The sequence below is a fragment of the Piliocolobus tephrosceles genome, chromosome 11, assembly GCF_002776525.5.
Source record: "Piliocolobus tephrosceles isolate RC106 chromosome 11, ASM277652v3, whole genome shotgun sequence".
Lineage (NCBI taxonomy): Eukaryota > Metazoa > Chordata > Mammalia > Primates > Cercopithecidae > Piliocolobus > Piliocolobus tephrosceles.
Genome location: NC_045444.1, coordinates 101,788,344 through 101,805,156, shown reverse-complemented (window position 1 = coordinate 101,805,156; position 16,813 = coordinate 101,788,344). Strand labels below are relative to the sequence as shown.

The window sequence follows — 16,813 nt, the reverse complement described above, 5'->3', positions numbered from 1 at the left end:
ATGGAGTTTTAAGACACTTGTGCCATGTCCTCTGGCTGCTCAGTTCGTTTGGTTCCCATGAATGTTTATGTTTCACACAGGCAGTGCTGTGGGACGGGCTGAGCTCCGGCAGGCGGGGGTGCTCTGGAATTCCTCATTTATGTGTCATGTGTCAGTTGAAAGAGCCTGTATCTTTAACATAAAACACAACTACCAAAAATTATGGATCCAGTGATTAAGAGGTGCTGTTTTATTTTTTTAAAAAGTTATTCTCATAAAGTTTCAGGCGTGACTGTTCACCTACACATAAGCAAGCCAAAAAGCAGCGTGTGGTAAAATCAGTGGTGGAAGAGCCGAAGGTTCGTATGAGCGAGGATGATTCCCAGTTCGTCGCAGGCTTCAATCACAACTTTGTCAGCAGCAGAACCGGCGGGAGCCGCAATGTACGCCACACCACTCTGGGGGAATTGATTTTCAAAACGCAACTTTATGCAAAAACCTGCACAACTCAAAATCCCCTCTAAAAAGCATATGCTAACAAAGATCCACTCAAACAGGCAGAACAACAACAGGATTTGGGTTCTCCATCCACCCGAAGGAGAAGTCAAATGGTTCTCTGAATATTACCAATCTGTATCACTTTACCACACCTTTAAAAAATCAAAAGCAGGATTTCTGAAACAGTTTCTACATAATGCTCAACTCTAGGCAAATGCACCCAATTCCATACTTACCCTTTTAGCTCTGTCTACATTATCTCTGAAAGGGAAGAAGGCATCAGAGCTGATAGAAACTTCAGTCAGTTTCTCAACCCATTCCTTCTTCTCTGCCTCAGTGAGTAACTCAGGGACTTCCTCAAACAATGCCTTCCACTTGATCAAATCTTCATCCTATGTGGGGAGAGAGAAAGGAAGAAGCTTAGTCTGACATTGTCTTTAGTCCCATCTGGTGCAAAGCACCATGCCAGAAAGCACCTGGGCATTTTTCCTAGGACTTCTTTTTATTATTATTATTATTTATTTATTTATTATTTATTTTAGATGGAGTCTTGCACTGTCACCAGGCTGGAGTACAATGGCACGATCTCGGCTTCCTGCAAGCTCTACCTCCCAGGTTCAAGCAGTTCTCTTGCCTCAGCCTCCCAAATACCTGGCACTACAAGAGCATACCACCACACCCAGCTAATTTTTGTATTTTTGTAGACAGAGTTTCACCACGTTGGCTAGGAGGGTCTCAATCTCTTGACCTCGTGACCCGCCCAGCTCGGCCTCCCAAAGTGCTGGGATTACAGGCATGAGCCACCGCGGCCGGCCAGAACTTCTTAACTGTAAATAATGACCATTATTTACATGGAAGTTCACATATCTAGAATCTCTCTGATGCTTTTAGAAACATTTTCACTAAGGAAAAAAAGTGATTCTAAGTTTACCAAATAAAGATAATACCATTTTACTTTCTAAATCAGTTTATTCCAACTATATATATAATTTTTCTATTTTTGGCTAAGCTACTTACATAAAAATACACTGTTTTTAAAATCTCTAATTTAAATCTACTTCATATCTACTACTTTATGTCTATTAATTAGACTACTGTCTAATTTAGATCTACTGCTTTGATAGTACTGTAGCAAAGAAGGCAAATAAAAAATTGTATTCCAAGGGTTTTTAGTTTTCAAATAAAACCCCTCCATATCCAATCTAGGAAAGAGATGAGGATGAATGTTCTATAACTACATTTATACAAAAATTATTTTAAATCTAAAATCAGTTGTAGACAAAACACAATTCATATTTGCTATGGTTTGAGTGTGTGTATCTCCTCCAAAATTCATGTTGAAACTTAATCCTCAATGCAACAGTATTAAAAAGTAAGGCCTTTACAAGGTTATTAGGCGATGAGGGTGAGGCCCTCATGAATGGATTATGGACTTATAAAAGGGCTTCAGAGGAAGTTTGCCCCCTCTGTGAAGTAAGGACACAGTGTCTGTCCTCTCCAGAGAGGGCTGTGCCATCTTGGAAGCAGACGGTAGGCCTCCCCAGACTCTCAGCCCACCAGTACCTTGATCTGGGACTTTGTGAAGTCCCAGAACTATGAAAAATAAATATCTATGGTTTATAAGTTACCCAGCCTGCAGTATTGTGTCATAGCAGCACAAACAGACTAAGACAGTTCATCATATTTTACAAGGTGCTTCTATCTTGGGTGATGTTTTAGCTTTGATGTACTTTTACTCTTGTTCACTTCCGGAACTCTTCCAGGACTAGTAGCAGGGGTTGACTGATAATATCAAACAGAAAAATCCAAGTATCAAAGTTAAAAAAAAAAAAAAAGATATTTTAACTACTTCAGTTACATTCTGCAGCCTCATTCTTCAGTGACACTTATGTTGATTCCTGCTCCTGAATAAAAATCTGAGGGTAGTCAACTGGCTCTTCAGAAGACCATCTACTATTTGATTAGCAGGCTTCTGTTTTCCATCCAGCATTTTGTTAGGCACGTAATATGTCCAGAAACTGGGCTAGATCTTTTCTTCCGGCAGGCTACCTACCTAACGTTTGCGATTGTCATGTTCCCACATACCTTCTTCAAACAGAAGAACATGAAATGTAACAAAATATATCAAGTTATTAATGGCACATGTAGAAAATGTGGTGGGAGAAGACTCTACAGTTACCTGCCGTCAAGCAATTTGTATTTAATGTTGAATACAGACCCGTCAGACAGCAAGCACCATGCCTGACACGATGGCAGACACCTCGACACAGGTGAAAAGCAGTTCTTGTCATCAAAAGCTTATAATCAACAGGGGAAGTACAATATACAAACCTACACAAAGGCTGCAACTTAAAAAGACAGAGGTCTGTGGCTTCAGAAAGGGGTCAAAAACAATGAAGAAAGTTACATGAGACAGAAGAAAATGAGAAATGTGTAAGAAGTTTCAATGATCTATTTTAGATAACATAGAATTTCAAGGAAAGTATCTTTTTCTCTGTGTAGTGATGAAGCTAACATCTGTTACACATAAAGGGATGAACTGAATATTAATACAGCCCAGAACCCAATGACAAGTCCTTCACCTCGCCAATGGTTCCAGTCACATACTGATCGATGGCATTGGAGATTTCTGCTCTCTTCACTCCTGTTTTAAACTTCATCAAAAGCACTTGTGGATGGTGTCTAAGCCACCAATAGTTTGCCTTATCTCCTGCAAGTCGAGTGCAGTGTATACGAGACTGCTGTCCTGCTCCAATGCCGATAACCTGAGGAACGCAGACATTAAAGTGAACACCTCTTCCAACAACACTTTCTTCGCAAAAGGATCTTTTGTGCACATTCTCTAAAACCTATTTATTAGTTTTGTGGAGGAACATATCAGGCCAAAACAAGAGAAATATAAATAATTTTTAAGTCATTAAAAGGGAGGGGAATAAGAGGTTTATAACTACTATTTATAGCTCTTCAGTGATATGTGACCTGACTATTAATATTCTACAATTCAATAAAATTGATGGCTTGAGGGCAAAAAAAAAAAAAAAAAGTTAAAATTAATGACCAACACTGGGCACACTGGCTCATGCCTGTAATCCCAGCACTTTGGGAGGCCAGGAGAGAAGGATCGCTTGAGCCCAGGAGACCAGCCTGGGCAAGATGGCAACATCTCATCTCTATTAAAAAAAAGAATAAAAAAATAGCTGGGAGTGGTGGCGTACACCTGTAGTCCCAGCTACTCAGGAGGCTGAAGTGGGAGGATCGCTTGGGCCCAGGAGTCCAAGGCTACAGTGAGCTATGATCATGTCACTGTACTCTGGCCTGGGCAACGGAGCAAGACCTTGTCTCTATAATTAACTAATAAATAAAACCAATGACCACAAAAATAACTATGGTTATTTGAAAGTCTTTGTCCCAGTGTATAAATTACAGTTAAAATATCAACTCTCAGAAATTGAGATAAGGATCTGACATGGGTAGCTAAAAGCAGAAACAATTCCACCAGGTACAAATGTTCTTCCTTCCTTCCTCTATTTCTATGGGTTGAATTCTAAGCACCAAGGACTTAAATGTACAGGTGTGTTTTCTGGTTTTAGTTCCTACAATGAACAGCCCCTCAGCTGTCTGCCCAACAGTCCATCTCTTTCTGAGCACAGCTGCTGGCAACCCTGCCCACAGCTACAAGAGAACAAAAGAGACCACAAACACCTGTGCAGCTGCCTCCACCTGGACATCAGGAAAGAAGGACTCACTCTACATGGACTTACAGAACTTCCTAGAACCTGACGTCAGTAGACACAACGTCCCAGGAGTTTGTTACTATAGAGATTGGCAATCTGGGGTCTTCTAGGCCATAGGCTAATTCATATCCATCTGCCTCCCCATCACATGTGGGCCAAATAATTTAACAAATGCCAAGAGATAAGCTCAGGACACCGTGTGAAGAAAAGGCTAGCAGAGACCTTAGAGATGAACCAGTTCAATCTTGTATTTTGAGGCTCAGGATGCTAGGAAAGAAGTTCAATATCTTGCTTAACATCACACAGTGAGAAATGTTCAGTATTTTATTGCGGCAGCGGTCACATCCTGTGAAATTTGTGAACGCTGGTCAAACTGTACATTTAAAAAGGTGAATTCTACAGTATATACAAATTATGCCTCAATAAACGTGATTTTTTAAAGATCAGGTTAACTCCTAGTCTAGCAGTCTTTCTACTCAGCAGATTCTTGATAAGACAACGTTAAGAAATAATGTGAAAATACCCTGCAGGCTGCAAAAATATAGGCTGGCAGGTGGCAGTACCATAACTTACCTCTTCTTCCCTGGAAATACTACCAATGGGGGAAAAGAAGAGTAAATAATCCAGTTTTGTAACAGCTATTAGAGTCTCACTAATCCAAAATGTGCCAACCTACTCCAGGCAAGAAGAGGCACAACTAATTTGAGTACCTGGTTCCAAGTACCTGGTTCCAAAGATATTTTCTGATCATCATTAGTTTCAACAGCCCACCACGGTACTGAGGAAAACACTGACAAACCCAAAAGAGAAACACTTGGCAAGTATTCCCTTTTAGGCTGTCCAATATCTAAGGCAGACGGATGCTTAAATATAATTTCGTAAAACAACAGTCCCCTGAAGGCAAATCCAACAGCCCATTTACCTGCCCATTCTTGGCGTAGCACACGGAGTTAGACTGAGTGTACTTGACAGCAATGGTGGCTACGATGAGGTCTCGGATGGCTGACTCTGGCAACTGAAACACATACACAATGGTAAATCGCATGGGGCCTTTTAAACTCATTTAATTTTAAGTTTCTTTTTTTAAATGTTATTTTTTGTGTTTTCTTTTGAATCAGAATCTCACTCTGTCTCCCAGACACAATGGGACATCTCCAACGGCACTACCTCGGCTCACTGCAACCTCCACCTCCCGGGTTCAAGAGATTCTCACACTTCAATTACAGATGCACACTACCATGCCTGGCTAATTTTTGTATTTTTAGTAGAGATGGGGTTTCACCATGTTGGCCAGGCTGGTCTCGAACTCCTGAGCTCAAGTCATCTACTTGCCTCAGCCTCCCAGAGAGCCAGGATTACAACAGGTGTGAGCCACCACGCCCAGCCAACTTTAAGCTTCTTAGTTCTATTTAATGTAAAAGACCTACGACATAGTTATAACTCTCAAATGACAGAGGGAAATTAACTGTTCCTGCTACACACTACCATGATTTACTTAAATATTTAACACATTTGTGGTGGAACTTAGCACAATGCATCCATAGAAACAAATTAATGTTATTTTGCAGCAATTGTGGATTAAATCTTTTTATATCACATGAGGTAAGAACTACCATACCCATTCCAAAACTGACAAACAATATTTTCTTGACCAGAGTACTTTTAAAGATCTGGAGACATGGTAAAATTTCTGTTCAGAACCAATGCGGAGAACTGTTTCATCGACATCACAAATCATTATGATGCAAACAGACAGCCAAGACTGTTTGGAAAAATCAAAATAGGATCATTTTCTCTTTTGTTTAGAATAACTTAAGTAGAAACCGTTCAAAAACCATTACGAGTTACTGGACCAAACAGAACAACAAGAGTAACGCCCAAAAATATCACTATCTTTAGTATAAAGCATGAATACAAATGGAAAAGAAGGATGATAGTCCACCTCTGTATGCTAAGTGGACAGAGGATATTCGCTGCAGCCAACGGGTAAGTTGATAAATTTGACTTCAGTAAAATTAAGAACTTTTACTCTGTAAAAGATTCCTCGTTAAAGGGGATGAAAAGACAAGCTACAGACTAGGAGAAAATTATTAACAAACTTCATATCCAACAACAAACTAGCCCCTAAAACACAAAAACACTTTAAAAACTCAGTAACAGGCCAGTTGCAGTGGCTCACACTTGTAATCCTAGCACTTCGGGAGGCCAAGGCAAGTGGACCACCTGAGGTCAGGAGTTCCAGGCCAGCCTGGCCAACATGGTGAAACCCCATCTCTACTAAAAATATAAAAATTAGCCACGTGTGGTGGCACATTCCTGTCATCCCAGCTACTCAGGAGGCTGAGGTAGGAGAATCACTTGAACCTGGGAGGTGGAGGCTGCAGTGAAACAAGCTCGTGCCACTGCACTCCAGTCTAGGTGACTGAGCGAGACTTCATCTCAAAACAAAACAAAACAACTCAGTTACGTCAAAAATTTAATTAGAAAATGAGCAAAAGACATAGAGACATTTCACCAAAAAGGATACACAGGTAACAAATAAGTACACAAAAAACTGTTCAACATCATGAACTATTATGCAGATTAAAATCAGTGAGATATTGATACACACGTATCAGAATGTCTTTAAAAAAACAAAACAAAACAAAAAAGGTGGCAATACCAAAAGCTAGTAAGGATGCAGACACACTGGATCACTCATCCACTGCTGGTGGGAATACAAAATGGTACAAGCCACTCTAGAAAACAATTCAGCAGTTTCTTAGTAAACATGCAACTACCATACCACAAAGCAATTAACAACCCTGGGCATTTATCAAAGAGAAATAAAAACTTATGTTTAGGCTGGGCACAGTGGCTCACGCCTGTAATCCCAACACTTTGGGAGGCCAAGGCAGGTGGATCACCTGAGTTAGGAGTTCAAGACCAGCCTGAACAACATGGTGAAACACCGTCTCTACTGAAAATACAAAGATTAGCCAGGTGTGGTGGTGCATGCCTGTAATCCCAGCTACTTGGGAGGCTGAGGCAAGAGAACTGCTTGAACCAGGGAGGCGGAGATTGCAGTGAGCCAAGATCACGCCATTGCACTCCAGCCTGGGCAACAGAGTTAGAACCTGTTTCCTCAGAAAACAAAAACAAAAACAAAACCTTATGTTCACAAAAAAAAGAAAACCTGTGTATGAATGCACGATGAATGAAAATTATAGAAAGGAAAAACAGATTTGTGGTTGCCCAAGGGTAAGGAGGGGGTGGAAGCAGTATCAAGTGAGCCTGGCTCCAGAAGAACATGAGGGATCACTGCAGTGTTGGAAATGTCCTATATCTTTATGTTTTTTAAATTTTTGTTTATGTTTTGAGACGGAGTCTCACTCTGCCGCCCAGCTTGGAGTACAGTGGCGTGATCTGGGCTCACTGCAAGCTCCGCCTCCTGGGTTCAAACCATTCTCCTGCCTCAGCCTTCCAAGTAGCTGGGACTATAGGCGCCTGCCAGCAGGCAGGCTAAGTTTTTGTATTTTTAGTAGAGATGGGGTTTCCCTGTCCATGTTAGCCAGGATGGTCTCGATCTCCTGACCTCGTGATCCGCCCATCTCAGCCTCCCACAGTGCTGGGATTACAGGCGTGACCCACTGCACCCGGCCAGAAAATGTCCTGTATCTTCAACTGTTACCAATGTCAATGGCATGGTTGTGGAATTGTACTGTAGTATGACAAATGCTAGCATTAGGAGAAATAGGGTAACAGTTACATGGGAACTCTTACAACTCTGCATGTGAACCTACAACTTTCACCTCAAAATTAAAAGTTAATTTAAAAAAGCTATTAGGATTTCTTAAGAATTTACTCTAAGGTATTATTGTTGTTACATATCTTTTATCTTTATCTGCTATTTGAGTCACCAACTATAAATCTGATTCCTTTGGTTCCCAGAAAACTTATTAGCAACAGCCAGCTTCACAGATGTCTAGACCTTCAAAGATAATCTTGGTGATAGGGTTTGGCTGTGTCCCCACCTAAATCTCACCCTGAATTATAATATCCCCACATGTCCACAGGTGGGACTAGGTAGAGGTAACTGGATCATGGAGGCAGTTTCCCCCGTGCAATTCTCGTGATAATGAGTGAGTCTCATGAGATCTGACAGTAAGCATATGGCATTTCTCTTGCTTCCACTCATTCCCTCTCCTGCCGCCCTGTGAAGAGGTGCCTTCTGCCATGATTGTACAATTCCTGAGGCCTCCCCAACCGTGTGGAACTGAGTCAATTAAACCTCTTTTCTTTATAAATTACCCAGTCTCAGGAATTTCTTCACAGCAGCATGATAAAAACTAATATAGTTGGCATCCTGGGTTGGGATCAAGGAATACGAGAAATGCCAGTGGGAGTAAGGGAATCCAGTCTTAGAAACATGCTACAAATAGTTACAACAATTAAAGCACTATTCAAGAAAAATGGGAGAAGAGGAAATAATTCAAACATGTTCAGTATTAATAAACATTCTGTCCACCTGTCTGGCTCTCTCAGGACTGAAATGATTCCAGACTAATAATTCTGAGGCTGGAATGTTAACAAAAATCCACTTAAAAAGACAGGGGTAAAATAGAAAGGAGAATAAAGCTATCATTCTCTCATCCTTAAGTTTCCAAATTTCTACTAAGAACTCACATGAAGCAAGGAGAGAGTTTAGATAAACGATTAAGATCATACCCACCACCCTTGTAAAAAAATATCCAGAGGCACAAAACCTATCAAGATCGCTAAATTATTAATGAATCCAGTATCTACAAACCTTAGGAAAAAAGACTCTCAGTAGGTAGGCACAATTCTCAACATGGTACCATGGAATCTAGGTCAATATCCATTCGGTATTTTTCAAAGGACATGAACCAACCAGAGTGGATTCCAAAGGGCTGAAAGATATTTCTATGTATGCCTACATGTTTCTTTACTTCAGGACACCATTAATTGTCAAAGACAGAAATAAAAGAATAGCCATTAAATCCACAAACAAAAAAAGATGTGTTAATCATCGTATGCTTATCAACAGACAGAACTCTCTGGATAAAGATTTTAAGGCTTATTTCTAGCAATTCTACTGAAAAGGCCACAGGAGTCAGACCTGGGAGCAAGCCCCCCATCTTCTTCTGTTACAGCAAATAGCTTGTTAAGAGATCAATTCTCTTTTAGTAACAAACAGAAAAGCTCGGCAGAGAGGATCAACAGCGAGTACTAACAGGCAAAGATCACAGAGAAAATGGAAGCAGGAAGAAACAGGCCTGACCGTCTGCTTTTCTCCTCAAGGTATTTTCCAAGTTGCATGCAATAAACTAAAAGGTACATTGGCTGAGCACAACTTTTGGCAGTCTTAGAGGACTAAGGGACAAAAGCCGAGTTCAGCGTACAGCAGTAGATACTTAGGGATTCAGGAGAGCAGGAGTGAACCATAACAAACCAGTCTTCACCAAGACTGAAGGCTAAATTCCTATCAGCTCAACAATTCCTCACAGAATGAAGATATCACCTACACCTTATCTGCCCAACAGAAACACAAGTCCACACCGGAGAAAAACATAACACCATCCAGCCCTCCAAATATCGCTACAGTTTTTTCATACCCAGTCCTAGCACTCAATAAAAAAATTCCAGGCCATCAGCCAGACAGACCAGAGAGCAATGTAAGGATTCCTTCAAAGTACTGAAAAACAAGCACAGCCTACTTTAGACCTAGGAAAAACATCCTTTGAACTTAAGGCCCAGTTAAGATACTCCAGAAAATAAATGTCAGCTTGTCCATTCTTTATTGTACAACTCTGGGCAAATTTCTTAACTGTTCTCTATGGTACAATTTTGTGATCTTCACAACAGACACAATGGTAGTCAGCCCTGAAGAGTGATCTAAGTGTTAAATGAGATAATACATCCAAAACACAAAAATCACCGTCATTATCCTACATGTACCTACTACAAGATAACAAAGAGCACAAGTCCAAAAACTTGTCTATATAAAAACATTGATTATAGCACTGAAAATGTAAGCAATCTAAACATCCATCATAAGATCCACGTTGCAGTGAGCTATGATCACACTACTGCACTCCAGCCTGGGCAACAGAGCGAGACTCAGTCTCTTAAAACAAAAATAATAAAAGTAAAAATAAGAAAAATATACATCATAGTACATCTACACATGGACTGACTGCCATATGGACTTTCAGATAAAGATATGAATACTTACGCATTTATTTTTGAGACAGGGTATTGTTCTGTCACCCAGACTGGAGTGCAGTGGTACTGCAGCCTCAATCTCCCAGGCTCATTCAATCCTCCCACCTCAGCCTCTCTACTCGAGTAGCTGGGCCTATGGGTGCAGATACCACGCCAGGCTAATTTTTGTACTTTTTCTAGAGACAGGGTTTCACCACATTGGTTAGGCTGGTCTTGACTCCTGAGCTCAAGAGATCTGCCCCTTGGCCTACCAAAGTGTTGGGATTACAGATGTCAGCTACCGCACCCAACATCTGTATTTATTGATACAAAAACACATTTGTAGCCTAATCTAGTACATGGAAAAAAGGCAAGTTACAGGAGACAGATTATGGAACCCATGATCCCATTTATGTACGACTGAAGCTACATAACTCTAGTATGTACATACGCACGGAGGCATCTAACATGGCCTTTGATTCATTTCTTCAACTCCAAAGCTTATTTGATGACTCAAAGATGAGGCAGCTGTGTGCATATAAAACAGTTCTAAATCCAGATCTTAATAAATGTAAAGCTCATAAGTCCTGAAAATAGACCAACTGAAGTTACTAGCAGTCAGTTCAGATACTTCCCAACTTACATCTTTATTCTTGGTAACAACATTGCTAAATAATGACTTGTCGACGACACCATTATTTCTCTTCTGGCTTAAATGAAGACCGAAGAGAGTTCGAACTTCATTTTCATCTGGTTTGTAAGACTGGTCCATCTAAAACACAAATTGTAAAAGTTAAAGGTGATCTATCCACTTCCCCGAAATTTTTCATTTATTTTATGTACAAAAGATTTCATTATAAGTAAAGTTACATGCATGTTGCTAATTTTTTTACACATTTTTCCAACTTTCTAATTTTTCTCACACACCAAATGATGTGTTTAATCATTCTGATATGATACAATACAACAGCCAGGCACTCATATTTTTCTCCAGTCTTTTATAGGTTTTACTACCCAATAGTATTTTATAGATTTTACAACCTATATACAATATGTTAAAAACCAATGATTCCAGTGAGTGTGTTTCTGGCTAAGTTACTATGTGTATGGTTCTTGGAAGGTCAGCAGATAAAACAGATGTGCTAATTAAATAAGCCATGACACAAACATTAAATTCTAATTTTCCTTTCCAAAAATCTGTTACAAAATACCCAGCTAACCCATGAATTAAAAGCTAAAAGTGAGAAAACAGGATTTGTAACCTGGGTCTTCGTTATTTGGATGGAATCTGTATGATTTACTGTCATCTTCCTCTCCCAAATTTTGAACCAAAAAAACATTGAGGTATGTGGAACAGTATGTGTAACACTACTCTCCTCTCCCTGGATTTTTTTTTAAACTTGACACTATTTCTTCTTTATGCTTTGGATGATCTTTGATTTAGAAAGCACTGACATCTATAATTTATCAGCAAGACCCCATACATATTAGTTCTGCTTAATCTACACTTTCTTGAATTCTAAAATGTTCCTTTGTATTATGCATTACAAAATTTCTGAAGTTGGTATGCTCTCCTATTAACTGATGCTAGGAGAAACTTATCAAAAGTCAGGTAGAGGGATAAGTTGTCTCATGCTTATCATCATGTGTCCAATGTGCAAACTAAGCCAAATTCTCAAATAAGTAAAATAGCAATGAAGTCCTCATATTCCTTTGACACTCTTCAACATGGTACTATCAGGTGTTAAAGAGATCATGACAATGACTCAGGTTTTGGAAAATATTTTCCATGATGCTACAAGAAAATGCTAATAGTTGTTAAGTACATAATACTCTTAGTAACAACAACAACAAAACTTGATTAAGAAACTGGGGGCCAGGCGCGATGTCTCACGCCTATAATCCCAACACTTTGGGAGACCGAGGCGGGTGGATCCCTTGAGGTCAGGAGTTCGAGACCAGCCTGACCAACATGGTGAAACCTGGTCTCTACTAAAAATACAAAAACCAGCCAGGCCTGGTAGTGCATGCCTGTAGCCCCAGGTACTCAGGAGGCTGAGGCAGGAGAATTGCTTGAACCCAGGAGGCAGAGGTTGCCGTGAGCTAAGATCGTGCCACTGTACTCTAGCCTGGGCAACAGACTGTCAAGTGGCTAAAAAAGAAAATATATATCTTGAATGTAGTATTTTCTTCTTTCCTTGAATAGCTGACATGGAATCTATGGTGAACTATAAAATTATTGGTATCTTACAATCAAAGGAATATACTTAATAACTTTCCTTATATGGAATTAGGATTCCACAGAGTTCTGATATCAAATACTACGTGAAAAGTAGCATTAGGAATTTTTACTTTAAATTGAAATAACTCTTCGCTTTATCAATGCATGATCTTAGACCATGAGTTAGTTTTCCCAATACAGAAGAGCTCATAAAAATCAATTAAAAAAAAAAACAACACCTCAACAACTTGGTAGAAAAATCAAAGAATATGGAAAGACAGTTCATAAAAAGAATAAAAACATTCAAACATGAAAAGATGCTTATACCACACACAATGTTAAAACTACATTGAGATGCCATTTTCTAATTGCAGACACTTTTTAAAAGTATAAAATCACAATGCTGGCAAAAGTGTTGGGACACAGGCATCCTTATATATTTCAGTTAGGACAATGAATTTGCCTACAACATCTGAAAGGGGCAGTATCGATCAAGCTTATCAATACACATATAGCTTGTTTTAAAGCCTTCATTTCACTCTCAGGACTTTTCCAGGTCATTCACTGCGGGGGTATTTGTAGTAGCTAAAGATTGGTGACTGTCTACGTAAGTTAAAATACACAGATACAGGACAAACTTCCAAGAAGGTGAAGCAGGGTGCACTTGTGTCAATAGGAAAATAGAAAAAGAAATGCACATGCAAACATTTGCTGAATATACAGACTATTTCAGGAAAGATAAGTAAGAAATTTAAAATATTAGTTATTTTTTCAAAAGGTAACAGAAGGATGGACAGACTTTCCATTAAATATTGTTATTATTATTAGTATTTTAGAGACATGGTCTTACTACACTGCCAAGGCTGGAGTGCAGTCGTTATTCACAGGCATCACAGTACCACAATACAGCCTCCAATTCCTGGCCTCAAGCCATCCTCCCACATCAGCCTCTCAAGTGGCTGAAACTACAGGCATGAGCCATCTCAACCAGCAAAAAGTTAAAATTGAGGGTAAGAAAGCTACCCTCATCTCAAACCCCCAAGTTAATAGTATATTTTTTTAATGCAGGATTAGGGGAAAAGAAACCATAATAAGGATAAACTAGAAGGGTATGAGTATAAAGGAAAGATTAAACAAGGGGGGAAGAGACACAGAATAAAAGTGCAAATTACTGCTTCAAACATGAATTGCACTCACCTGAAGGACACAGTAATTTCCATTTTTCTTTTTGGAAAGTATTGTCAAAGCTTCTTCTTCATATCCTGGGGCAATTATACCATCAGATACCTGCAAAAATATTAAATTTTAATTTCTATTTTTAAAAATCAGAGAACACCTCTTAAAAAAATCTAGCAGCAATTATCAGCCTTAAATAACACGGCAGCATATTCTGGTTTCTGCCTCCAACAGACAATGCTAATGCTATACTTGAAAAAGAGAAATCTATGTCAGAATACGGCTTTCTGTATCGCAGATCCTAACTTTCTGTCCTTTCCAAGTTTTTGTTCCTTTCAGTTTAAACTAAGAAAATATGAGTGATGTGCTCTAATGCATGTACCTCAGAAGGAAATATTTCTTCAGGAAGTGTTTTGAATGAATAAGAGCACATTCTAGTCCTGACTCTGCTAGTACATGGTTAAATGACCTCTTCCGGCAGGCGTTTTCCTTAACAGCAAGACCAGATTAAATCAGAGATTTAACATGACGAAAGGTACAAACGCCATAGCCCTTCTGTAACCTGTAACCCAGGGATGGCAGTAGCCATGGAAAGAATCCTAAAGCAACAGAATACCGCCAAGCCACATGCTCCTTCGCCTTCACTTCTGACTATTTTTTTCCCTTTCTGAGCTATTCAACCTTTTTTTCTTTTCTTCCTGTCTTCCTACTGCCACCAGTACCCCCACCTGTCTGGAATACCTGTTTGGTATTCAACTGATGGAGTAAGTTTATTAATGTAGTTTCTATTTTTTTCCCATTGTACAATAAGATTCATTATCGCATCACCACCTAAGATTACAACTTCTGCTCTTCAGAAACAATAACATGAAGACAATGAAAGAATTTAAAATAAATATACAGGTTAAAAACATGATCATAACAGCCAAATGTCCATTTGAAACAATAATTCACTACATTTCAAAATTAACAATTTAAGATTCATGTTCTATTTAAAATATGAACATGAAATGATAAACTTAACTAATTTAAAGATATAAATATAAATATTATAGTATGGTTTCAGTGAACAATATGAACAAATAAAGCTTTATTCAATTACACACAGATTAAGATACATGAATATCCACTAACTTCTCTGGAAATAATTTTTGCAGTTGGTACATCACAAACATCGGACAATCCAACAAAATCACCAAATGAAGACATCCTATCAGCCCCTGTAAATAAAAGTAAAATGAGGTATTTATCACAAAGTATCCTGACATAGAAAAATAAAATTCTCCACTGTCGTGGAAAATTCATTTCTCTAAAGCTAACCTTACTGTTTACATAAGATTTTAACAGATCGATAAGTCATTGAACTGAAATAACCAGTAAGAAAATATTCTTTAATTTTACCCTCTAGAGTGACACTCAGAAAACTTTTTCTGTGAAGAACCAGTTAATATATAAACTATATTCACAAAAACAGGTGGCAGGCTGGATTCAGCTGAAGTTGCTGACCGCTGCTGCAGATGATAAACTATGATAATAGTTTCTCAAGAACTTTCACAAATATTAAAGTAATATTCACAGGTTATTAAATTCAACAAGTAAATGTCTCTGATAAAACATGACTCTAACCAAATTTAGTAAAGTCAGAAGAGCCATACATCACACCTGTAACCCCAGCACTTTGGGAGGCTGAGGCAGGTAAATCACCTGAGGTCAGGAGCTCGAGACCAGCCTAGCCAACACAGTGAAATCACGTCTCTACTAAAAATACAAAAAAATTAGCCAGGCGTGGTGGCATGCACCTGTAATCCCAGCTACTCAGGACACTGAGGCAGGAGAATTGCTTGAACCCAGGAGGCGGAGGTTGCAGTGAGCCAAGATCATGCCACTGCACTCCAGCCTGGGAAACAGAGCAAAAATTGGCCTAAAAAAAAAAAAAAAAAAAAAAAAAAAGCTTTTTATAATTTCAATTTTGGTCACATATTAAACAGTAACAAACACATTCGATAGCCTAAATTAGCAAAATTACATTCACCAAATTCCAATTGTGTTTCCATTTACTATATTAAAATACTAACATACTTTTATAAACAAATGTCTTTTGAGACACTCATATAATCACTCTTAAAACATTGGAAACTGTAAACATCTTAAAACATTGCGACCGGGCGCGGTGGCTCAAGCCTGTAATCCCAGCACTTTGGGAGGCCGAGACGGGCGGATCACGAGGTCAGGAGATCGAGACCATCCTGGCTAACACGGTGAAACCCCGTCTCTACCAAAAAATACAAAAAACGAGCCGGGCGAGGTGGCGGGCGCCTGTAGTCCCAGCTACTCAGGAGGCTGAGGCAGGAGAATGGCGTGAACCTGGGAGGCGGAGCTTGCAGTGAGCTGAGATCCGGCCACTGCACTCCAGCCTGGGCGACAGAGCCAGACTCCGTCTCAAAAAAAAAAAAAAAATTGGTAAAACATTGGAAATCCTATAATGAAAGGGTATTTTACTTTAATCAAACTATATTACATAAAATAACTATATATTTATATAGAGATAGAAGTCCTTAATTTCATCTATATATTACATAGAATATCTATCTATTTTTTCTTTATTCTATCCTTTTTATTCTATTCAGGATAAAACATTGCTTTTTCCTTCTCCTCCAAATCAAAAGCCCTATGAGTCTGACCTCTTGCTCTTGCATATGCCGTTGAGATGGGTGTGAGGGTTTTATAGAGATCATAGACCATGCAGACTTTGGCCTCATCTTCACTGAGTGGAATTCCAACAGCAGCACCTGGTTAGAAAATAGTAAAATCATAAACTAAGAAAGCTAAAGTTACTACCTGTCAACTCCTAAATCAAGACATTTTTCTTAACATCCAGTCTATACAGCATATTTTCTAGTGCCTGTGCTAAATTAAACAGAAATCTATTTAGCCAGATAATTAAACACTAAAACTATGGTTGTGGGAGCAGTGTGAGGGAAATCTCCTCTCTGCCCTTCGA

General features: G+C 39.1%; 1 protein-coding gene across 1 annotated transcript in view; it reads right to left on the bottom strand.

The window, feature by feature from the left end:
- Positions 1-206: 206 nt before the first annotated feature.
- The window catches only part of ATIC (5-aminoimidazole-4-carboxamide ribonucleotide formyltransferase/IMP cyclohydrolase), a 37,055-nt gene continuing 20,448 nt past the window's right edge, over positions 207-16,813 (bottom strand). The window contains exons 9-16 of the mRNA XM_023220440.3: positions 16,494-16,601; positions 14,947-15,032; positions 13,834-13,923; positions 11,059-11,187; positions 5,134-5,226; positions 3,060-3,242; positions 714-869; positions 207-437 (exon numbers count right to left, since the gene is read on the bottom strand). Coding sequence (XP_023076208.1) covers positions 318-437; positions 714-869; positions 3,060-3,242; positions 5,134-5,226; positions 11,059-11,187; positions 13,834-13,923; positions 14,947-15,032; positions 16,494-16,601 — 965 coding nt within the window. The 3' untranslated portion in view covers positions 207-317. The remainder of the gene's footprint in view (positions 438-713; positions 870-3,059; positions 3,243-5,133; positions 5,227-11,058; positions 11,188-13,833; positions 13,924-14,946; positions 15,033-16,493; positions 16,602-16,813) is intronic.